Source organism: Lycorma delicatula, chromosome 2 (genome assembly GCF_047948215.1).
Source record: "Lycorma delicatula isolate Av1 chromosome 2, ASM4794821v1, whole genome shotgun sequence".
Lineage (NCBI taxonomy): Eukaryota > Metazoa > Arthropoda > Insecta > Hemiptera > Fulgoridae > Lycorma > Lycorma delicatula.
Window position 1 is genome coordinate 119,250,912 of NC_134456.1, and position 26,613 is coordinate 119,277,524.

Consider the following 26,613-nt stretch of genomic DNA (forward strand, 5'->3'; position numbering starts at 1 on the left):
TAGAATAATAGGCTTATTTGTTTCAAAATATATTCTCTGATTATTACACAATTGTAATTTTTAACATATATTTTATATGCAAAGTAAAGTATATAACCTGATGTTTATTTGGTTGTAAAAAAATCAAACTATTTGATTTTTTTTACTTTCCCGATGCTTGTAATATAACGCAAACCGAAGTTTTTTCTCTATGTAAAACAATCATCCTATGGTATTTTTTCATTTCTCGAAAAATTCTTTATTTTTCTGTAAGATACTTTTTTTAACTATTTAATAGAATTTTAGGCGTATGTAAGGGTAAGAAAAGTAAGGTAGGAATTCTTATTATAAAATTATAAAAGAAACTAATAACCCTCTAAATGTAGTTCAATACATTTTTTTTACCTGTTTAATGTTTTTACTAAGTGGATTAATACTTTTTTCTAAATGAATCGAAAATCATATCAACCCTTAGAAGTTTAGGATTTAATAAATTCCTATTCCTAGAAATTAGACTTCTAACGCTTACCAAAATAAAAGTTTCTTTTGTTAGATTTTTCATAATGTAAATTATTAGATTAAGAATAGTTTTAAAACTTTATCAAAGAGGTTTAATATTCTTTAAAGTAATATTTTACATAACGTTGTTCAAATATGGATTCAAAGTGTTTTAACTATAAATTTGAAAAACGAATCTTTGAATAGGACCAATTTTCTCATTGCAAATTACCCTATTTTATTATAACGTTAAAAATAACCCTTTATTCTTTTTAATTTGACTACTTTGTTTTACTAACTATTCTGGAAAGTTATCAAGAAGTGTAGATCAAACAAGGATTGCACCGCTACCACCTTATTTATTTTAGCTATTATAGCTGTATGCACTTACTGGAGATGAATGAAATTATATGTCAAAATATGCTATGCCATTTCCGGAGATTAAATCCAAGGTCAATTTAGAATTCTCTCTTTCCAACATTGCTTACCTTTTCATATTAACAATGTTATTTTATCTTGTTAGAAAAGATCTTCTTGTAACATTTCTGCACCTTTCTAAGGCAGAGAAAGTTCTTTGTTAAATCTTTTTTTTAACCTAAAATGTTTTTTTCACCGTGGGTAGAAAAGAAGATTGTATTCCTAGTACGTAGACGGAGAGATTATTATTTACTTAACATTTTAAACCTATAAATATAAAATAAAATATATTGATCGAAAACAGGCTTATACCTTAGGGTATATTATATAATTATTTTATTTAGTCAGCAGGATTTATGGCCAATAGAATGAAAAGAAATACTGTATTTATGAAGTACAGATTAAAATCATTTAAATAACTGAAAATTAGATAAATCAGAAGTAAATTACGGTTTTATTTGACCGAAAAATGAAAAACTAACCGGTTATTATAATTTAATAAATTGCGAATTTTATTTTGAGCTTCATTGCTAAAAATATTTTGACTGTTAGTTTAAGATCAAGAGTTTTCAAAAATTATTACATTTTCATTAGTAAATTTCAATTTTAATTTGTTCGCATTTAAAGGTTTTTTAATTAAAGGTGACCTTCTCTATAATTAATATTCTTCTATCTTTATTCCTAGCCTCCTAAAATGTGAAAAAATTTGTAAAACTTCTAATAATGTATATTACAAGTAAATAGACTTAAATTTACAATTTCTATTAAAACAGTTAACTTAGAAGTCGTGGGTCTTTATATAATGCATACTGTGAAAATTAGGATATTGTAAGGTCATAAATTAAATTTTTCAGTCAAAAGAAATAAATAGAGTCTAAGTTAAAAATATCAATGTTACTTATCTTCTCACAAATAAATAATATGGCGTTTAAAATTATTGCCAATCAACGAGTTGCACATATTTAAGTAACGCTAAAAAAAATTGCTTCGAGTTCATTTAAATCTAATGATTTTTAAATGAATTTGTACCTTCATTTTATTTTTGGTTGTTGGGCTAGGATAACGAACAGTAAGCTAAGGTAATGTATGTAAGGTAATGTATCTAAGGTAATGTATGTAATGTATGTAAGGTAATGTATTAATAGACAGTAATGTCGAGTATACATTAACTGTAATACTGTACTGTTTGTAGACAGTAATGTATTGGGAATGACCAATTGCCAAGCTCTATTGAGATTACAAAGTTATTTTTAACTTCTTTTTTTAGTATAATCTTGGAATAAATTAATAATTAGTGAGATTTATTTGGTTAATCTACCACTCTAATATTTCTTGTTTTTGTTTGATGACAGCTTTATAATACAGCATAATCTTTGTAAAATTAGAAGTCTGCTAATTCTAAACTAAAGAATTTTAATGTAATTTTATAGAAATTATTAAATTCTTTGTAAATAAAGCTTTAATTTCTTTTTTCGTAATTAATCATTTAAAAATAGAAGATAGTAAAAAAAAACTTCAGTTAGATCACAAATACTGTTCCTCTTTTTTTTTTACTGCGTCATATGCGTAGTTTTTCTGGACACTTTGCCTAATAAAACAAATAAGCCGTTTTTTTCGCAGGACTTAGCCGAAGTTTAAAACAAGACAAATTTCTTCGAGAATTTCGTTACAGTCCTACCTTACGTTAATACCTCAAGTGCATGTAAGAAAGACAGTGAGCCAGATAAACTAATAGATCATAGAAACAGACAAGCATACGTCCGTATATTAAGCTTATCGAAATTCATTTGAGGCTACACCAATAGCCTCCCACATTCCCGTCTCTATTGGCTAGTAAAGCTGTATTTCAACTAAATGTGGAAACAGGTTATTTTTTTTGACAATTTAACACGCATATACGTTTTTGGTAATGTAATTTCAATTACACTTATGGCGAATTGTGAAAAACAATAAGATTATGCATTCTAGTTTTCCATATAAAAAAACAAAACAAAAATTGTTTGAAACTCTTTAAATAGCATTATACTACAAATGCTTGTATTAAGAATCTCAAAAAATATTTCTTACAGATTTTTAATTGTTGAAATTTCAAATTGATTACAAATTGTGAAAACAATATTGTTTATAAATCACTATCACTAAAAAATAGAAAAAAAGGCGTTTAGGCGAAATTATCAAAATTATTATTAACTAATAAATCTGAAAATCATGTTTTCAGTAAAAAAGTTAAACATTAATTTAAGAATTAAAATTAAGGATAATTTTAAGAAAAAATTCAACAATTAGTAATTCTTTTAAGAAAATATTAGAAACTTTTCTGAGAATATTTTTCTGAGAAAACTTAGCAAACAAAACACGAATGTCTATTGTTTTGAACCAAAAAAATCTAAATACGTATATGTAGAAATATTTGTTTTAATAAAGTAGTTTGATAGATTAGGCTATCAAACTACTTTATTCAAGAATTTAAATGGCACCTCTTAAATCTGGATTTGTAGATAAATTTTTAAAATTTCAAATTATTGGTAAATTATAAGTTTAGATAGTATTTCGGCATTTATTAATTTTGCTCTTGTAATTACCTCATTCTACAGAAAATCCAGTCATTACAAATCATACGATTTTTATTTTATCTTTTTCATTTGCTAATCTTTTATTTACTGCTTCTATTGTAAAGATAATAGCAATAATATGTGATATCACATATCACATAGATAATATGTTACGTTAGTGTTTTACCCGTAGTATTGTGATATTTGTATATAAACTGCTGTAAACAGAACCTGAATCAAAAATTTATAAAATTTATCTAAGAGTTATGTCTAACGGACACACAGGCCTTTTTTTAAATATAACTAGGATTTTTATTATTATTAAGTAGTATTGACCATTGAAGTATTATCCGATAACCGCTAATAATATTCGTTATCTACCCAAATCGCAGCCAGTTTTTTAGGAGTTAAATTCGGTCATTTTTAGAAATTGGTTTATTATACGCACATTATGCTGTACATATTGATTTTTATTTTACATCCTCATAAATGATTTTCATAGTGCTACTGAGTCTTTCTAGGAATTGTGAAACTGTCAAGTTGAAAAGAAAGCAAAAAATTAGTATTTACTTGTATCAATATAATAATAAAATATAATTTTCCTACGATAAGGTTTTTTTAATCTTTATATCCTTTCTTTTTGAATATCAAAAATTATTTTTAATATTAATCTCATTTCAAATTCAGATTAAATATCTTATGTTTGCTTTTCACCTTGCAGTTTATAATTATTGGTTTATCAGATAGGTTTATTTACTTTTATTTTTGATTTTAGATTTAATTCTATTTGTTTAATATTTTCTATGTCGGATATAATCCAGAAATTAAACAAAATGAAAATAATTTTCAAGCGAACAAAATATTATAAATTGTATGTTATTTTTTATTTATTAACATTTTAATCCAGATTTTTAATTCATTTTAATGAAATACACTTTAATTATTTAAAATACGTACGTATATTATGTGCACATATCAGAATTATATAACACATTGTATCCCTTGTCATTTAATATGGCAAATATTTAAATTTCTTTCACTAAGCAAGATTTATTAAGAATACTATTCATACGTTTGGCGTGCATAATTTTTATATAATGTTATTTATCTTCTTGCATAAATTATTATTGTCGGTTTGTCAGCTGCTTTATCCAAGTTCATTTATTGGCCTTGCAAGACATTATTATACTGATAAAATTAGCATTTAATCGATGCAATATCGATTGCAAAAAGTCGATTGTACGATCCATGTTGAGCAATGCAATGATCGGCCACCCAGGAGCAGGTGGGACCAAGACTGTTTTTTTCAAAACAGAGTCGATATAGTGAAAAAAATAGATTTTTAAACGGTACTTTCCTGGCATTGTATCGGCCTTTTGTAGCAACCACAATGGGTGATTACATGCATATCCCTCTATAGATAATTGTTTGTTTGTACAGGCCCACCTGCCTCCATTATCTAAATATATCCGATATCGAAATATGTTGTAGTTACACTATGAGGTTTGCGTCATTTTTTTTCACACCGTGTGCTTTCTCCTGGGAAACTTCAGCCAATTGATTTCCTTTTGAATTCTTTCCGTAAATTAAAAACAACATCGCATTATAGTTATTGTATTTAGAAGCGTTTAACTAGTATTACTGTAATAATAATATTTCTATTGTTTGTTTATATTAATTCACACGTGTGCTTTAGTAATTGTATAGTAGTATTTATATGTACACGGAATTATAATTTATGATTACATTCTTAATCTTTTTATGATTTCCAAAACTTATTTATAGGTGTTGAAAGTTATGTAATCTGATTACCTCTGTGTTCTTTATTTTCCAGATTATTCCCCATTGTGTGATTGGATGTACGCGAGATTTTTTACAGAAGTTCTTTTATGTATTTGGTGCTTACTCTACCTGTAAGCGCCAAATACACATTTTTTTTATAGTTTTTTTTTTACAGTTAACAATACAATTTTCCGATGTTAAAACAATAAAATTATAACATTATACACTGTATTAATATATGTAAAGATATATGTATTAATATATATGTTCGTTAGCGACATCTCAAAATTAAATCCAGATTGTTCCAAAACATCGCCAAGAACCAAATAGGATCATAAGGTTAGAATTTTATGACATTAATTATATAATCATTAACGAACTTAAAGTCTTCGTCAATAATTGCTCAAGTACTATGTATTAATTACTAATTTACACTTATTTTAGCATTTACAGAATGTTAAAAGTAATTATTTATAGGTAATTAATATATAATGCAGGCTTATCTTTTGTTTATTTGTTTATAAATGTGATATTAGTGCCTGTAGGTAAAGTACTAACGCTAGGTTTTTACAGTTGGCCGATAAGAAATAGAGTCCCCAATCAGTCCATTCGCAACTCAGATACGAGTTATCAAACACCCACTGCCTCTACAGGTTTAGCAATCTTAGTACGTAGGACCTAGTATGGTTGGTCTAACTTTCGCTCACAAAAGCGTTAATGGGAAAAAACTATCCAAAGAAAATGAATGGCGGTGGATGGTGAAAAATTAAAATCTATTCATAAATCTAGGATGGGATAATTTAATACTGCCCCGTTTAGAAATTCTTCAGGAGTAACATTCTTATTTTTATTTATCAAATATGTTATAATTCATTAAATGAGACGGAAAAAGATCAAAAAAAAAGTTTAAGAAAGTTTAAATTTAACTATCGAAAAAATAAGAAATCGCTGGTACATTTCAGTAAAAGTTTTAAATATAAATCAAAGCAACGTTTTGCAGTTTTTAATAATTGTAAAAATTTTAACATTAATAATCATAGATCTTCTGGTTCACATTTTTGTTTTTAGCCTCAGAGGTGCTTAAATGTCGTGAAATCCAAAAAAGAGGGGAAGTAATATTTAGTGTATAGCGATTCTGATATACACTATATATGTTTGTGTGTTTTAGCATCTACTTAGGTCAGTAAATGGGAATTTTGGGACTAAAAGTTTTTCTTAAAAAAAATATATATATATATAAAAATCATCTTTATGATGATTTTTATATATGAGGCAAATATTGATGCAATTGATATGAAATCGCAATCTCAAATGACTGAAAAGATAAAGGATATCAGGGTTTATATAATATCCATCGGGTTGGTCTAGTGGTGAATTCGTCATTGCAAATCAGCTGATTTCGAAGTCGAGAGTTTTAAGGTTCAAATCCTAGTAAAGGCAGTTGCTTTTGTACGGATTTGAATACTAGATCATGGATACCGACGTTCTTTGGTGGTTAGGTTTCAATTAACCACATCGCAAGAATGTTCAACCTGAGACTATACAAGTCTACACTTCATTTAAATTCGTACATATCATCCTTTGAAGTAATATCTTAGAGTGGTCCCTGAGGCTAAACAAAAAAAAAAGAAAAGAAAATTGTTTATATATTAGCCAAAACTGGATTTGAAAGAAAAGTTTACGAATTTTACGAAAAAGATGAAGATTTTCATTTCATGTAAATTTTCAATTCCTCCAAATTTTATGTTTTTCTTTTAAACTTCATACACATTTGCTGAGAAAGTTGAACTATAACTTAAAAAAAAAAAAATTATTAATATTTTTGGGGAAAAAAAATTAATAAACCGCACGTCCTCGTTTGAATAACTTTTAGTTCGTTAATCGTGTTTTATAAAGCATACAAGTTGTACTACAATTTAATAAACAATTAACTGTAATAAAATTCAAACATGTTGCTACTTTTATGTAAAGAGGTATAATTATGTGTCAAATTCTTGCTATCAACATTACTCTAACCTAAAACAGAGTATTTAATTATTACTTAGCCGTACTGGAATTCTATGTTTTTATTTTTTGTTCTGAAAAACTTTTGCATGGATGAACAAATTTCTAGAAATTTATGCACAATTATTTTTAAAAAAACCGTAGAAGAAGATTTATTCCTGTATAAAATTAGTAAAGGATTTCCTATTTACAAGAAAATAGCGGATATTCGTGTTCAAAAATAAAAAGATGGTTCGTGTGTTGGAGATAACTTGTTTGTTTAAAAAATTAATTTCATTAGATATTAACATTTTTCCTGCATTCGTTCAGAATAAAGTATAAGTATTTGCGTCCAGCGTTCATATAGAGCTATAGTTCAGCGAAATCGTCATTTACTACCTGTTAGAATATTTTATATATTTTTTAATCGCTAAACTGTCCAAACCAAAGTTTTATAAATATTTAATTAGTAAAACATCATTGACGTATAATGTAGAGAAATATCTTATTTTTTCAATATGTCTAGATAAAGTAAAATCCTAATTGTTTGGTGACATTTACAATCGATATTTGAATTGTACTTCATTAATGCGTCTATAACCTTGATTTAAATGGTGTTATTTTGATTTAATTGAATTTATTTAAATTATATATGAAATATTAATTTCCACAGTTACTCTTTTTAAGATAATTTATTACATTACGAATAAAAATCTTGACTTAAGAAAAACGTATGAACTTGATGAAAAAAAGTACCGATAAATTTAACCAATTTAGAGATGCTTAAAATTTGTAGTGTTTTTTTTTAGATCATGTTTTCAGGAATAATAGTTATTCTTTAATTGTTCTTTTATTACTGTTCTTTTATTTTGAAATTTTTTTTTGGGAAAACTAATTCCTAAAAATATTTTTTTAAAGAATATGTTCCTACAAGTAAATTATAATGGAGACTTATAATTATAATAATTACATATATATAAAATTTAATTATGTAAGATAATAGGTTTATATATGTTAGTCATAATTATCCTCTTGAAGGTGGCAGAATATCCGAAAGTGCTTGAAGAAATCAAATTGGAATTTAGTAAGCTGTCTTAAAATCATATATAACAGTTATTAAACCAAACGGTGCCATGTTCGAAAAAACAATTTTAGAAAATTATCAACAATGAAAAATAGAAGGTAAATAAGATTGGTAAATAGTTAAATAACTGGAACTTGGTAAATTTACGTCTTAAAATTGGCATAATGTTACTAATAATCTTCAAATATCTCTAAAACTATTTAAATATTTTTTTAAGATCTAAGCTGCTAAAAACATACATTTTTTGTGTTAATAAATGTACTCAGGTAATCATATTTCTGAAATATATATATAAATTTTAAAACTATATTCTACTACATTTATTTACTTAAAAATAGTGTAAAATTGTATAAATGTTATGAAATTAAATATTAAAAGACACTTAAGATTTGAATTTTTTTCAGACTTAATTTATATTATTTTAAAATTGACTAAATACGGCCATCAGTAATATAGTTAAAAGACATATGTTGAGCGGGAATTGAAGTTTTCCTAATAGAAGACCTCGATATTTTTTTTCACTTTTATGTTGCATGATATCACGGCAACATCAGTCAACATAACATAGATAAACCGACAAAAAGAACATGTAAATGACAAGGAGACATCTGTCCATGATACATCATGCGTGACAAAAAAATATTCTAAAATTCCCACATAAAACTGATTGTGAATTGAATGCTTTGTATAATAATTTACCTGTTAGGTTTCATTTCTACTATCCTCTACCAACCCTTGGGCGAAAGCTATTTTTTTAAAGAATATTTTAATGAGTACGAGTGTAGTTTAAAGTAGATAAAAGTAAATCTTTCCTTATGTGAATCATCAAATTTTATTTCATATTATATTTTATTCACAATGCTATGTTATACACACGATTTCATTAAAATAATGGCACTAAACCATTTTACAACGCCAGATTTTTTAGCTGATAAGCCGTAATTATGCATCATTTTTTTTAGAAATTACTATAGTTAGTGCGTTGTAATCTTAATCACAAAAAATGATACTTTCCTGAAAACAGCAGTTCTAGACATTAGGACAAACATTTAAAAACATAGTTGGGAATCACACGATCCTAAAATGGTGATCTAAAAACAAGTTTAGATGCTTAATATAACGAAAGTCAGTTTGTGTGTGTGTTTTAATAAAATAGTTTTAGTATAACTTGACTTGTCTCAATATGAATTCCGTTCGAACTGTATTTATAAAATGTCTATTGAAAGTGTGAAGGTTTTTATTCCGGAACAGTGAAACCTATCTTTTTCGTCAGTTATATTATGAAAATTACCTGTAGATTTTAAATTTGTAATAAATAAATATTTAGTGTTCCACACAACAATAAACATACTCATAACAGAGTTAGCATGTATAAACCTATTTTGAGAAATTACAATTTAAAATGTAATTATATTTTTTAAAACTTATTTGAAAACAGTTTAAAAGTTTAAGTTTAAGAAAAAGGTTTAAATCAAATCTATCCCTCATTTATTGCTTTAACATTCTTTTAGATGGTTACATGTATTAAATATAGTATCTACAAAATAACAAAGTAGTAAAATTTTATCAGAATTATACGAACCGTTTTGATAAATAAATTTTGAAATTGTTAAAATGAAAAATAATATTAAAGAAACAAAACTTTGCTTGAGAAGTCTAATGTCTAATGTAAGAACTTCTGTTATAATTTTTAGTTAAGGGAATTTTTTAAAATTTTTAACTACTGTGGAAAAATTTCTTTCCAAAGATTTAGAAAAACAACTTTTTGTAAATAGACTTTTTCATTATTAATGAACAGCATTATATCTCGCAAAAGTAGTACATTGTTTAAGGTTATTAGTTAATAACACAAAATTCTCTACACAAAAATTCTCCAAATTTTATTTACTTTTTATTATTTGGAACCGTTTCCACAAATATTTTTGTTATACGAAATTGGAATGTTTTTCTCGGGAATTTTTCTACTTATTATTATTAATGAGATTTAAAAGATCTTTTTATCTCTAGTTTTCATTATTTTATATTTACTACATGTCGAAGTTTAATTTAAGATAAAGCATGAGATTAAGGATTTACAGTAAACCGATTTATAGCTTTAATATATAGTGAATCATAATTCTATTACTCTGACGTTTCGTTGACATATATCGTTAAGATACTTATAATGGCTCAACAGCACTGATCATCAACATAATTTTTATTCATTTTATAGCACAATTTTATCGTTTAAACTATAACTACAGGTAAATATTTTGTTTTAAATTTACTATTTGTTTAAAAATAAGATCTTAATTTAGCACAGTTTGTGCGTTAAAATCTGATAAATCTAATGACAAAAATTATTGTAATACTTAAAGCGCAATATTTATATTTAAAAAATATATAAATATTTATAAATAAAATATTATTGAGATATTTTTAGTATGCCTAGTATTATTTTTTTTTTTTATTAAAAACTTTAGTTTCGAAATAAAAATTTAAAAAAAATAAATATTACTCTAAAGCGGCGCAGTTATATAATGTTACGCGGAAATTCAGCCAGTTTCTCAGTTAAATATAAATTTAAATCCGATAAAAATAAATTTCGAAATAATTTTTGTTATTCAGTTGTATCATATTTGTTTCTTATATTTTTTATTCAAGGTGAACCTAATTACAATACCCTCAAAAAAATGCATTGGTATAAATATCAGAATTGATATAAAAAGCAAGGAAACTCATAACTAAATAACAGAAAACAATTTAAATTGTATCAAATGTATTTAGTATCTAATATCTTGAGTTGTATTTGTTTACAATTAATAGAGTTTCGATAGAGACCAAAATTCAAAGATTATAAGATGAGCTGAAAAAAATATATAAACTTGTTAATGACTCTTCCAAGAAAAATTATTTAGTTTATCGGTCATACATTAAAATATTAAGTGTATTATTATTATTATTATTACAAGAAAACTTTTAGGAGTTACAGTTTAATTAACAAATATGGAATGATTAAAGTTAACGAGTGTAATAAATACAAAGAGATTGAAAAAACGTAGAAAAAATGGATAAGAATTGTTCATCAAGACGCTCAAATGGCCGATATCAGAAACAAATTTAAACATTTTGTAAGAAAGAAACACATCAATATTTACATGAAGAAATGGCAAAACTAATTAAACTTCGTGAAATTAAAGCGAAATACGAGGTGAAAGGATCCTGGTAAGTAAAAAAGTACTGTTATTTGATAGTTATGATTAAATAAACACTAACTGAAAAGTAATTATTTCTTCGAGTCGTTCAGTCAATGCCACAATGATAATGGAATTCTAATAGGAGTTTAAAAGTTAAATTAATTAAGCTTTGAATTCACGGAACAAAAACCAATCAAACGTAAATAAATCGTGAGAATATTCGTATATGAATACATATGTGTTTGCATGTATACGGTAAACACAAAGAGAGAAGAAGTAAATAATACTATATACAGGTATGGACAACCGAAGTTTTAAATTTTAATTGTAAATTAAACTATTAAATATTACAAACACGTTTATCATTTAAATATATAGGATTTATCGCTCTAAACAAATATATAACCAGATATTTTTTGATAAAAATGACCCATTAATAAACAATGTAAATTTGACTTCATCATTTTATTTGATTTTCCAATTAGGAGAAAATTATAAATTTTTGTTCACAGTAAGTTTTGAAGAAGCAATATAATTTTTTTTTGTATAATTACGTAGAATAGGTTTGGTTTAATCTTCGCTTATATAATTTTGCAAAGAAATAATAGCCACCTAAATCTGAAAAACGATATTTGATTTGTATGTACGACTTATATTTCAAATAAGAAATCTTAAAATTTAGATTAGCAGTCCAAGGGGGATTTTTTTAATTGCCTAAAATACTAATAAGTAAATAGTAGATAGTTTTATTATTAATAATTCTATTAATTTGTTACTCGCTTATTCACTTAATCAAGTATTAAATCAACCTGCTCGTAAATCATTTTAAAGGATATAGAAATTGCTGTACTGATCCAATCTGAGTTATACCTCAAGCATTTATAAAAAGGAAGACTCATTTGACAAATTTTTCGTGTCTATTTTTTTTGTCAATTGTTAATCTTTCCAATGATAAATATTCAACTTGAACTTTTTTCAATTTTATCTTCATTTACAGCTCTTTGAACTCCTAATAAAGGTTTAATTTATTTGCCAGAAGGAAACATTTTTAATTAATTAATGCTGCTATTCTAAACGGAAAATACAATTTTATTTCTACATAAAAATATTTTTAGACAGGCCTGTTTTTGTTTTTAAAACCTGAAATCAAATTAAAATATTGTTGCGAAAATTCATATACGCTGTAAATAAAGGTTGAATCTGTATAATTTTTTTTTTATAAAAAGGTTGAACAGGTGAATTTTGTTGAAAATTAGCAATTGTTTTTCTTGTATTTTAAAACATAACTGTAATTTGTTTATCTATTTTATTACATTAATAAAGTTTGTATAAGCAAACATTTAATTAAAGATTTACAAAGTTTAATACAAAAAAAAACTATATGTACATAATATATATATATGTGTGTGTGTGTGTGTGTGTGTGCGCGCGTGATAACAAATTTAAATATTTAAAAGGATAATTATTTATAAATAGTTTTATCTTCCTGTATTTAGTCAATTAATTATTTTGAGTTAAAAAGCGAAAAATACATTTCAACGTTTTCTTAATGCAGTATTATATATTCAGTAGCGTGTAAGGTAGATTATTGAATACGTTACACCATAATTTGTCACTAACTTATGCAAAATGTCGATGACTGTAAGATTCAATTGGCTTTAAATTTTATTTATTTATTATATCTGCATAAGGTACAGGTTACGGTAAGAGTATGTCCTTACAATAAGTAAAATAAATGTGTGTATGTGTGTGCTTTCAAGAGAAAATTCATGTATTTAATTATTTTTAGAGTAAAATTTGTCGTTTTTTATTGGTTGAATTATTTTTACGAATTATAAATATGACATCGCCCGATAGCGGTAGTCCCTACTTTATGAATAAGTGACGAGTTGTTGATATAGTGGAGTTAGACAAAGACCTTATAATCCTTCTGTCTCTTTTCATCTCTCCATTTCCCTTCATTCACCATAATATGAACAGTAGACGCCATAGCGCAACTGTACAAGGGTCGCGTGAGGAACAAAAGACCTCCAATAGTAGTTACCCTATGTTTATAAATTGATTAGAACGTTCCTGCCCGAGTCGAGCTTTTCTCGTGGCCATCTTGGAAATTATCCCTTAAATTATTCACGACAAAATTGCCCTTCTCAAAAATGGCCGCCGAGTCACTAATAGTTCGTGTCCTGTCTCTGTCGGGCACGCAACACAACCTGTCAAATTGGGGTGGAAACTACCCTCCTCCGGCTGTTAAATTCTTTTATGTTACGGTTAATAAATCTTAATTTAATCTTACGGTTAATAAAGTATAAGTGTTTATAATTACATTGAAATTCAGTCTCTTCACCACCAGTTCTCTACACCAGTGAGTTCGGTTATTTTATTTTTTCTATAAGTACGAGTATAAGCGCAGATGAAAATAAATATACATACTCTGTTAAAAAGTATAAATTTAATGTAATTTCCAGGTATAAATTTAATGTTACGGAAGTATAATATACCAGTCATAATACTTGAAAAAATTACGCTTTGTACATTTCGTTTCATATGAATTTAATCGTGAACTTAATTCCCTTTTTCAAGAAAAAAAAAGGCCAATAGCTGATTTGTTTGACAAATAAATTTCTGTCTATTACACTCCTTCCCGTATAAGTACGAACACTACCATACGCTGTTTTTTCACAATAGATCGGAAATTATCTTTTGACCTGTATCATGAATCAGTTTCTTTCGTTTTTCTAGTCCAATAAACTGATACACGGTTACGTAAATGAGCAGAAAATGTATAAGTTTCCTTTTTAAAATATTTATATTTTACAAAGCTTTAAATTTTAAATGGTGAATATTTAATATTCAGGATTTATAATAATTATATTATTATTATTAATATTTATTATTTACTTACGTTATTTTTTTTTTTTTTTGTTTAACCTCCGGAATCACCATAAGATATTGCTTCAGAGGATGAGATGAATTATTTGTAGCGTGTGTGAAAATGCCATGCCAGACCGGGGTTTGAACCCGGGACCTCCGGATGAAAGGCCGAGACACTACCACTCGCACCACGGAGGTCTGATATGGTTTTATGTTACATGCCATAAATATAACGGTTTTCGGCAGGAGCCAACAGTTAATCTCAGAATTTAGGTAACCGTTTCCAGGAATAGCGAACTTTAAAAAATGGAATGAAATACCCGTCCTCATGGTCACTGAGTTAAATCTTATTATCGTACCAAGCCCTCTAAAATTCAAGTAAATTCTACTTTGTAAGCATTACCTTTGAATTCCTCATTACCCTGATTTGTATGATAAATATACATTATTACTATCAGAGAAAGCAATTATGATTCGGGCTACTTATACTTTAAAAGGTTTACGTCAGTGACACATTTAATAAAGAATGTGACAAATGGATTGTATGGATTGGACAGAGGATTGTAAGGTCTTTGTCTCGATAAGACGGTAAGTAACAAAACAAGTTATATCTCTTTCTGTCAGAAACCATCTTTTAAATTTTTTTCAGTTTTTTTTACATTACATTTTTTAGTGAAGTAAAGTTGTATAGTGATTGCTGTTTATAAAATAAAATAAGTAGACAGTTACATACATAATTCTATTGTTACTTTACTATAGGAAATATTCATATTTATTTAACTATGATTTTGATTCCTTATTACGTGAATTGCTAAAACAGATAATGTTACAAAGAATTACTACATAACAGCTTAAAATAGTTAAAATTAAATTGAAAATTTTATGGTCTTTTAAGTGTTTGTTAAAACTTGATTTTAAAATGTTAAGTGCTTCTAAACGTAATTAACGAAGAATATTTCTCAAAATTTTACAATAGCCATATTTTTTTTTAATTTTACAATAACCATATAAAGTGGTTAAGAAAATTATAGACATGCTATACTGAAAATGCAATAACGTTTTAATAAAATTATTAATATCGGAAAAAAATTGAAAAAATACGTTAATTTGAATTCTCTATAAATGTATGGTGTAATAAATTTTATAAAGTATTAAATTAAATGTCTGAAAATCATGTAATTTTATTTAATATTTCCTTTTATTTTATAGTAAGCATCACCGTAGTCTTTTTTTAACAGGCTAATCATCTGTAAATAAAGAAACTAAACTAATAGTTAGTTAAAACTGAAATAAAGAAGTCATGAATAAATATAAAACCTTGTAATGCTAAAATGAAGTTATAAACATTTTCTTTGTACTATATACTTTAAATTTATTGAAACATATTATAACTGTTCGGAATGCTTTTTTAGTATAAAGTGGTTTCAGCATCGAGCCGCAGGAATGTTTAACTAGGTAGTGTATTGTGTCTGTAGTAAGAAAGGGTCGGTAGTTTAGAAGAAGAGGGGACTGGGCAGTTAACCAGATAAGTATTATTCAGTGTTGCCAGCCTTAATGATAGTATAAGGTCAATAGGCGAAGTAAGCACTAGTGCTCGGTAAGACGGTAACCTACAATTTTCAACTACAATTACACAATTTTATGACTATGACAGTCCGTCATAAAAACCACTATGCTTCCAGTTTATGAGTGTAGTTATAACGCCCGGTACTGTAGTTATACTATAGCATTGTTCGCAATGATCAACACCGAAAGTAACGCCTCGGGACCATTTAGTGCAGTCGGTTTTCAAGTTGCCAGTTAAGCGAGTATAGGTGAGCTATATATGTAATAATTCTACTTCCATTAATTTACTATATTCGACGACTGCAGTCGTTACGCTACAACAACAACTTTAAAATAATCCTTCTTGGTAAAACCATTAACACTCCCATTTTAAACACCTGGATTTTTTAAAAGGTTATTTTATTTTCAACATATTTTTATTTAAAAAAGTAACAATAATAATATAAATAAATTTATAGATTTTTATCTAAAAAAATTACGTTAAATTATTTATGTTTGTTAAAAATAAAAGATAATAAATAATGCTTGTTAAGCAAGTTAAAAATTATTATTTAAACCTTGAAATTTCTCCAATTTCCGATGTTAAATAAATTAAAATATTGCTATTAGTTTGGTTTTTTCTAACAATTAATTTTGAATTCTGATAAAAATAAACAACAAATTTATTTCATAGATTTTTTCCTTGCCCTTTCACTTAACAACTTATTACTGCATTCTCTTTAATAGACAGATTCAATTTACAGATTTCTTGTAAAATTTAAAGTTCAGTTAATACTTCTTACCTCACACTTCATTAAGAATTACTGAGAGCTTGTCATAGGGACCACTGAGCCTGATAGGTAGATTTCATAAGAAATCTATCTATTGTTACGGGTACCATGATTCGACTTCCGGAAAATTTCGACATTTCTTCGCGTTTCACACCCACCAGACCCCAAAACCACCGTCAGTTTATAAGTTTATATATATATATATTTCACTTTCTTGTTGACACGATAACTACCGTAATTTTCCGCCAATAACTTTCAAATTGGTACATAAATTATAACGACCCAAAATCTCGGTCTAGTTTGTTAATGGGCAAAATCAAACCATGAGGATGGAAATGGGAGGGCTTTTTCGAAAAAAAAAACAAAATATCGCTATAACTTTCCTACTAAGTAAAATATTGAATTCGTTTAAAGTTCCTCCTACTATTCTTTGGATAGCGCCTACAACTTAAAAAAAAGTATTTTTTTAAATATTTCTTTCTCTATTATTTCCCAGACTTTCCTTTTAGGTTATAAATATGATGAACCTGTGGAATTTTTAGTTTTTTTAATTTTTTTGTGGATTAGTATAGATGACTGCCAGTAGATCACTCTCTTTTTTCCTAGTTGATGGGTTTTGGTAATTTATTCCTTAAAATTGGAAAAAAATGTCTAATTTTTTTCTGTTCATTAGCCTATTTCATTGGATCCATGAAGAAAATTTATTAAAGGAATGTATCTCAATCGGGTCAAAATGCTTCCCAAGAATCTGTGGAAAAAACTGCTTTTAATTTTTTCTTCAAAATTAAATTAAAATTCGTTATCACTATCAGTGGTTTAATTTAAAAAGAAATCTTCATATTTTATTTAATAATAAAGCCAGGAGATATATAATAAAATTTATATATTATATTAAACTTTACAAAATATCCATTTCTTGGTTAAAATGAAATTATCTTAGAATTTTTATATTCTTTTATTTAACTTGCTTTAGTTATAATCAAATCTTGCAACTGCTATATCTTTTGATCTATCGTATGAAAATCAATGATATTTGGCACACATATATAACTTCGATGACAATACAATGCTACGGTGTTATAATGTGGATATGACCCACCCCCCACCCGCCCACGGGCTACCCCTACGCTAAATTCATGCATATTGTTAAAATCTTTATTTTTCATCAACTATCGTATGAAAATCATTGAAATTTGATACACGTATGTAACATCGATGCGTAAAAATAAATATTTTTACTTTTTTTTTAGTCTTAATAAACAACAAAGCTTTTATTTAACTCGTTTATAAAAATAAAAATAAAAAATAAACTACATAAATATCTAATAAATAAAAAATAAATAAATGTAAGAATTATTAAAATTAAAAATTAAAAGTAATGAAAATATTTAGTTAAATAAAAGCGTAGCGCAGTTTCTATAACAAACTTTTCGAATAAGTATTTATAGACATTTGCTGTATTTAAAAATATATTTTTTGTTTAATGAGCTTGTTTAGTATATGTATATACTTTATTTATCTGTAATATAATAACTCAAGTTTTAATTCTTTGATGGTTCAAATTTGCTCCGAGATGACCTTTAAGGGTTAATAAGATTAAAAATAAAAATTAAATTTAGAAATCTTGCACAAAGTTATTACATTTTGACGGTAATTTGAAAAATTATTAATTATTATCATTATAATTGTAATCGTAATTATGAATTCATTAAATAAAAAATCATAATTAATTAAAATGAAACTTTTAGCGGAAAGAGTGCGTTCAATTTGACTTAGATTACAAGCAGAATTCGAAAATAAACTTCAACTATGTGAGAACACGTACAAAGAAAGCGAGTGGGTGCACTTTCCCAGATTGTTACTTGTAGCTAGTCAGTCTCAACTGGAGAGGTTTCAGCAGACCTTTCCGCCTCCTCGCGTCGTTATTTAAAATGAAAATGAAGATTAATTGTTATAAAAATAAATGTTGTGTTGTTTTAAATAAATTATAATAACTGCGCCACGCTTTTATTTAACTAAATATTTTCATTACTTTTAATTTTAAAATTTAATAATTATTACATTTATTTATTGGTTATTTATTAGATACTTATATAATTTAATTTTTACTTTTCAATGCATTTTTATATTTGTTAATATATTATATTTTTTTTTGTTAAATTTCCCAATTTGATTTAATTCTTATTTTTTACTTTTTAGAGGGTTTTTCTAATTTGTTAATTTGTTTCCTTTTTTATTAATGTTAATATTAATATTAGTTAAATAAAGGCTTTTTTAAAAAATAATTTTACATATGTAATCAAATATATGTTTTTTATTTTTTTTGTTTTTTGAATTTTTTTTAAACTTACCTAAAAGTTTTGTAACAGCTCCTTGTTGATGTGAAAGAAGATCAAAATGTCTAAATCTTGATAGCTCCAGTAATCTTTGTTGCTGTTGTGTAACTAGTGACGCCAGCGGCTGTTGACTAGCTGCCAGAGCGTACAATTCCCTCAGTGTAGACGGTGTTCTTTCTATAACAAAGAAGAATGAAAGATAATATAATACTGCAAAATATTTTATGTAAACGAAATATTAATTACAAAACATGCAATATAAATGTTATAACTAAATGAGTGATGGCTAAAAAATACAGGTAGATGAAAAACAATGTGAAAAAAATGATTATTTATCTAAAAATCAATTGAACAAGAAAATTAATAAAAAAACTAATAATCGAACAATTTACAAATGAAAAGCAAAAATTCATCTTTATAAACTGATGTTCGCTTAAATCTCTAGAAATATTAGTCTGATTCGAATAATTTATTTACCACTGTATTTTTTGGAACGTTGTTGAAAAGTTTTAGGCGTAAATTTATCTTGATAACGGCATAACTTTGTAAGCTTCTTGAGTTAATCGATAGCGTAAATCGAAAACGATGTGTTTTACAAAATGAAAAATAACGTTTGAAAAAGAATACATATATTAGAAATGACTGAACGGGTTACGTAACGTAAAAGAACAAAATAGAGTTCCCGTAGATGAATTTGAAAAACTTGTCTTAATCAAAGAATAATTTACAGTAGTCTACTAACAATAATTATGATCAAAAAAATGTTAGTTTGTTTATTCCTTAATTGTGAGATTGGAAAGGCAAATAATTTTTAAAATATACGGTGTTAATGAGTGAGGAGAAATAAAATTGATTTTATTCTGCTAACGAACGACCAATTTTAATATTTTATTTGACGACAAACTATGTAGTTTGTCTACAAGTATAACTTGTAGTTATATAATAAAATACATATAGAAAATGCTGTATAAGCTCGAACGTATTTGATTGGGATAAAATGTAAAATCGTGAATTCATAGACACGTATGAATTCATTGGCATATTTCTTAGCATAGATCTTTTTATTTCATTATTAAAAATAAAATATATTATTCAACGTGCGCTGTTTAATAGAAAAGTAAATTGATAGAAAATTATAAGCTATTTTTGTACGTGCAAATAAGCTTTTACTTTAATCTAAATGAATTACTAACTTGTTATCATTTAATAACGTCATACTATATTTTAAATTGGTTGAACAAATAACTACTTGATTCATTTAATTAGTTAAATAATGTTTAATTTCAGATACCTGAATTTTACACGATTAAAAAAACACAGATAATATTCGATCAGTAACACTGCTTGTGATTTAAAGGTAAATTGATATTCACAAATGACGGCCAGCTTACGACCTCAATTTATATAATGCATACCATTATGATCGTAATATTTGCTGCTGTTCAACATAATCTACCTGTATATTATTGCGTACGTGAATAACGGAGCGTCAAGTAAAGCAGCTATGCTGAATACTGAGGCTTCCACTGGTGATGCTGTTGCTACTGCTACATTAGGTTGTCTCCAATTTCCATAATAGGGCACCCCGTCGTGGTGAACAAAACCGTTTTTGTGTCTCGGGGGCCGTGGGACCACCGGAAGAACTGGCAATCAATTACTATCCGGAACAAATATGCTTGCTCCTTAGTCGAACTTGCACAGTGTTACAATACTAATTTAGATGGAACACGTTTTATAATAATCACGGGAAACAGTCTCTGATTCTTTGAATTCATTTTACATTTTACCGTCACTTTTTCAATTATAATTAAAATTTGTAAATCGACTTAACAATTACTACAGTTTCTAGCTAACTGAAATCTTAATTATATATAATTTTTATTATATGTACTTGTATTTAAGGTTATAGGAAGGAAAGTAGGTTTTTTAATATATATTTAGTGCAATTATCAAGCGATATACATGATTTAGAAATGAATTTAACAGACTATTTTAGTGTCGTATTATATGCATGACTTAAACATAAAATGTATGTGTAAACTCACTTCAGGTAAGGTAATAATTTTGTTGTCCTAAAACTAGCGAAAGAAAACATCAGAAGATCTTTAGTTATCTTAAATCAAATACTGAAAAAATAATTCTTTTATTGATAATTTTGTGATAGATTAAATCGCTAAACGTTCAGTAAAATAAAATTTTACATTTAAAATGAGCAAAAATAAGACGGCTCCTTTTAACTGATTGACGAATAGGGGTGTGGTTTGTCAATTAAAAAAAAAGAATAAAGATGTATCATAAAGGAGCTTCGTACAACATCTTTAACAATAAATATAAAATTTATTGGCAATATAGGAACGTAATAAATAAAAAATAAGAAAGTAGTCAAAATAAACTGTTATGTTACACAAAAAAATAATAAATTAATCGACAATTATATGCAATAATTATGTAACACAAAGAACACATTAAAATCTAAGATAAATAACAGAAAATTAAAATTTCTTTTTTTTCTTACTTTTTTTATTAAGTTGGTGAAATGTACTCCAACAAATCAACGAGACGTTCTAAAAAAATAAAATGCAGTAAAAAGTCCAACAAATCAGGGATTAGAATTTCATTTCATCTTCAAATGAATAAATCTTTCTTTACATTTAGCAAATAATTAAATCGAAAATTAAATTATAAATTTAATATAAATTAAGATTTGCAAAATTTAATAATTATTTTTACTCATCGTTTAGATAGCTTAAACACGCAGGTCTACCTGAGATGTCTGAGGTATTGATGGCACTGCTGTGTTCCGCGACAGGATATCGTAGGTAACAAGAAGCCAGACCCCGATCCAGTTATCATCCTCACTTTTATCATCAAATGATACTTCTAAACATAACAATTGTTAATTATATTATACTTATAGTTTTTTTTTTAAATTTAACTTTCTCATATAAGCCAATTTCAAAAACGTTGTAAATAAACAAAGTTAAATAGAGATTTAAAACTTTTAAGTTCGGGTATTAAACTAAACCAGAAAAAGACAGAATATGTAGACTAAAAAGTAGTGAGCCTTTTGCACACGACATAGCATTAGCTTCCCAAATCTCAGGAGTATATGAGTCGCAATGAGTTAGGCCGAACGTCGTGTCCCAGAAGGCAAAGGCCGCCAGGGCCTCTCTAAACCCAGTACTTAACCGTGCCAGCCCCTATCCACAGGCGACTAAATTACTCATAAATCTATACGTCCTACTAATCCTGGAATATGCTTACCCGGCATGTGGAGCTTTGTTGTGCTCCACATTCCATAAAAAAAGCACGTGACCGTCGAAAATGTAGCATTACGTACGATATTCGGAGCCCGTGGTTTGTTAGAAAGGCTACGCTTCACTACGATATGGGATTAAAAACCGTATTGGAGGTGGGTGTGGCGCAGACGCACGGGATGTTCGGGAGAGCGGCTGTGAACGAGCATCGCCATCTCAGAGACATCTGCCACGACGATCCTACGACACAGAGCGTACGAAAAATACCACACGGCGTGTTGGATAAACCACTGTGAAAAGCCGGGAAAAGTGGTCGAGTAATGATAAGCCAGGGCTGGGAGCCCCTATATCGTGTGATCTGTAAAGAGAACCACATGACAAACCTCGTCCCCTAAAAGGGCCGTTTTCATAAACGAATGCATTTTTTATCGTTAAACATCCCCGTCACTCGGCTGTTTTGGGAAGGGCAAAACTCGATCTGATATCCAACATTCGCCCAGACGAGGACCATTTAAAAGTAAGTACAAAAAAATTTGTTTATATATTTTTTTCCAGATACGTTGCGGTGAAAAATCACAATCGGGGCTTCGAGAATTAAAACGCCTTGTAAATTAAAGAGGAACTTCGAATCATGTTTGGGCTTGAAAAGGGCCATCATTAGTAAGTATCGATCCACCATCGCACCATCGCACCATAGCTCTGAAAATGAACACAAATAGTTGATATCAAACTATTACTGGTTTTGTTGCGTTTTATCGGAGCTGCGCGCGAGGATACAAAAATTTGTATCAAAAATTAATTTTTTTTTACGTCCGTCGTTGGAGTCCGACTTTGGGTGGAAGCTAAATCATTCATATGAAAACAATAAAACAACCCAGACCAAACCTTGACCCTGAATAGGGCCACTCTAAGGAAGTATCCTACCATTACATTATTAGGCTACGCACAATTATAGTATATCTTGGCATTGTCATCATATATGTGTTGTATACCACGAATACTACACGTATGAGGTGCCTCCCCACTAGATTAGGGAAATGTTCTTGTTTCCGATTTTGTCTGTTAGAGGTTTAACAGTTGGCGCAGGCAATTGACGCCGGCTGATAGGCCCAGCAGAAAAGCAATATGAAGGGCAGCCAGAATTAAGAAGAATTTGCCTAACTTTTCCTTACCAATTTACAATCCTTTCCTAACTTACAATTTTACTCCAGCCAGAACATGCGGCTCCCTCCGGAGAAGGAAGCGCATCGCTTCTTCCAAAAATTGGGGCCCCGGTAGGCGTATTCCTGTTAGCCTGAAAGGCGCTGGCACCGAAAGGACTTCAACGAACGGACTGAAGGAGAATTGCACCGGGAGTACGAGGTTCATATGCGCCTAGTCGCTCACGATAAGCCCCGTTAAATTCCGTCACATTAGTCTAGTGGATCGGAACGTAAAAACCAAATCCGTTCATAAATAAAACATGAAAATCTATAACCGCCAATAACTAAATAATGACCCGACCTATAAAAAAAAGACATAGCAGCAAGGTACGTTGTCCAGGTTCTGCGATTAGTAGAGAGACAATAATAAACTTCCGCTTCTCTTGCGTTCCATTTCGTTCTGAACGTCATTTGACAGCTGGCAATTGAAGCTAGTAGATGTGCAAAAGTGTTGGAATTCTTGTACTCAGACATAAGGCAGAGATGAATGAACTTTTCTCTAAATTGAGCTATATTTTACACTTTTACTTCCATAAAGGTGCAACTGCTGTGCAGGCCTGTGAATAAATTTTACTGTTTATGAACAAGATACGTTATCAAAAGCAACAGCCAAAAAAATAGTTCAGTGGCTTTCTTTCTGGAAATTTCAATTTCCAAATTGCTAGTCGCAGTGGACAAAAATTGAATGATATTCTGCAAAGATGGAGGAAAACCGGCAGGCAAACAGTAATGACATCGCCAATGAACTAAAAATCCATAACCAAAGAGTGTTAAACAATTTTGAGAAAGATGACTACAAAAAGAAGCTCGCCGTTTGGATGCCACATGATCTGACTCAGAAAAATTTACTTGATCGAACTTCTATCTGCGAATCTCTACTAAAACGTAACTAGATCGAGACATTTCTGAAGCGGTTGATGAAAATTTGGATAACCTACTACAACAATTTGCGAGAAAGATCGTGGTCGAAGCGAGGAGAACCTTCACAGTCTGTTGTAAAGCCCAGAAAGGTTTTGCTGTGCCTTTTTTGGGGATTGGAAGGGAATCCTGCATCACGAGCCGCTGCCACCAGGCAGAATGATAGACCTGTACTGTCGACAATAAGCGCGATTGCACCTAGCAACTCAAAAGAAAAGTTCTGAATTGGTAAAAAAAAAGAGTGTCGTATACCACGCTGACAACGCCAGACCGCATACATCTTTACGTCCCGTCAGAAATTGAGATGGACTTGACTGAGTTGGACTGACCCAACATGACTGGGACCTTTTAATGCATCCGTACCTGGTATCGTCAGACTATCATTTGTTTTGTTCTCTGCAGGGCTCCCTGATTAATGTTAACTTACCTGGAAATTTACAACATTAAAAATTTTGTCTTAATTTATAAATAATATAATCCTAACAAATTAATTTTAATTTATAAATAAAAACATCTAACAAACCTCGAAAAATTACTCAAGACTGAAAGAACCTTACTAAGGAAAAATTCATGGTCTAATGATAATCGAGGAAAGATACAGACTGAAATCTAATAAGAAGATCTATCAAAATCAAGGAATCCTAGAAACAGCGATAAGGAAAAGATGGTTAAATGTTTGGGGAGCATACAATCCGGATAGACATAAACAGATTAAATAAATAAATCTTTGACAAGCTATGATATATAAAAAACAAACAAATTGCCAAAAACAGATAGAAGAAAACATCCAAAGGACAGGCTTAAAAGAATAGGACTATTGGGATATAAATAAATTTCGAAGAATATTTTACAATATAAAATTTCTGTAACAGAAAAAGAACAGGAAAAAATTGATAGATGAGCAAAAACGAAGCTATGTCGAAATAATGAGAAACCATTGAAGAAGAAAAAATTAGCTAGAAAGAAGTGATATTTGTGAGGTCTAAGTTGTCCTTCGCACCCACCGGGTTGGTCTAGTGGTTAACGCGTCTTCCCAAATTAGCTGATTTGGAAGTCGAGAGTTACAGCGTTCAAGTCCTAGTAAAGCCAGTTATTTTTACATGGATTTGAATACTAGATCGTGGATACCGGTGTTCTTTGGTCGTTGGGTTTCAATTAACCACACATCTCAGGAATGGTCGAACTGAGAATGTACAAGACTACACTTCATTTACACTCATACATATGAAGTATTCATTTATACTCATACCATCCTCTGAAGAATTATCTGAACGGTAATTACCGGAGGCTTAACAGGAAAAAATAACAAAAAGTCATATATGAGAAACAAAGAAGACATATAACAAATTAACAAGTTACATATAAAAAACAAAGTGAAAACCACGAAACAAAATAAGTTAGTAAACCTTAAACGATTCATAATTCGTAAATAACGAAGCAAAATAATCCATATCAGTCAACTAAAATAATTCATAAATAGTATCAACAAAAATTTCAGCAAGAAAAGTATGATATTCAACGCACAAAAGCCTTTAGATCCAATATGCACGAGACGACTTCAGTCGTCTCCCCCTTCACTATTAAAAAGGTTAACAGCAGATGGCTTTTGTGGACGTTAAGCTTAAGTAATTTGAACTTAGCCGGTGAATTTCTTCACGAATAGATGGCATCTTTAGGTAATCGTGGATCACTTTGTTCTTCGCAGACCGCCTCCTATATGTTCCTCAGCACTTTGTTCTGGGACCTTTGGATGATGTCGATATTGCTATTGCTTGCCATAACCGAAACTTTATCCCAATACTGTTCGCCAATACTGACTTTAAAATACAACAAAAGTTTGTTATTTAACGACAATTCGGACCTTCTTCCTAGTAACCAGTTCAACCGCTTAAATACCGGAGGATAAACAGGAAAAAGAAAGTTGTCCTTCGCATAAGAAAAAGAAAAAATCTAATCCGATGCAAATCACCTATTAATTCCAATTGTTCTAGAATAAAGACAAAAACAAAGACAAATTAATTAAAGATGAAACGTCAATTATATTTTTAGGATACATGATACCATATTGTTATATATTATTGCGTAAATAAACAATAAAATATTGTATATTTCATTATAATAAAAATAATAGTATGTTATATGTACTGCAATATACTGTAAAGTTTTATTAGGCAGGGGTGTAATATAATGTTTTAGTGTAAGATATATTAAGGTAAAATTGT

General features: G+C 28.5%; 1 protein-coding gene across 1 annotated transcript in view; it reads right to left on the minus strand.

The window, feature by feature from the left end:
* The window catches only part of LOC142320242 (paired box protein Pax-4-like), a 151,653-nt gene that overhangs the window by 20,553 nt on the left and 104,487 nt on the right, over positions 1–26,613 (minus strand). The window contains exon 3 of the mRNA XM_075357940.1: positions 19,030–19,191. Coding sequence (XP_075214055.1) covers positions 19,030–19,191 — 162 coding nt within the window. The remainder of the gene's footprint in view (positions 1–19,029; positions 19,192–26,613) is intronic.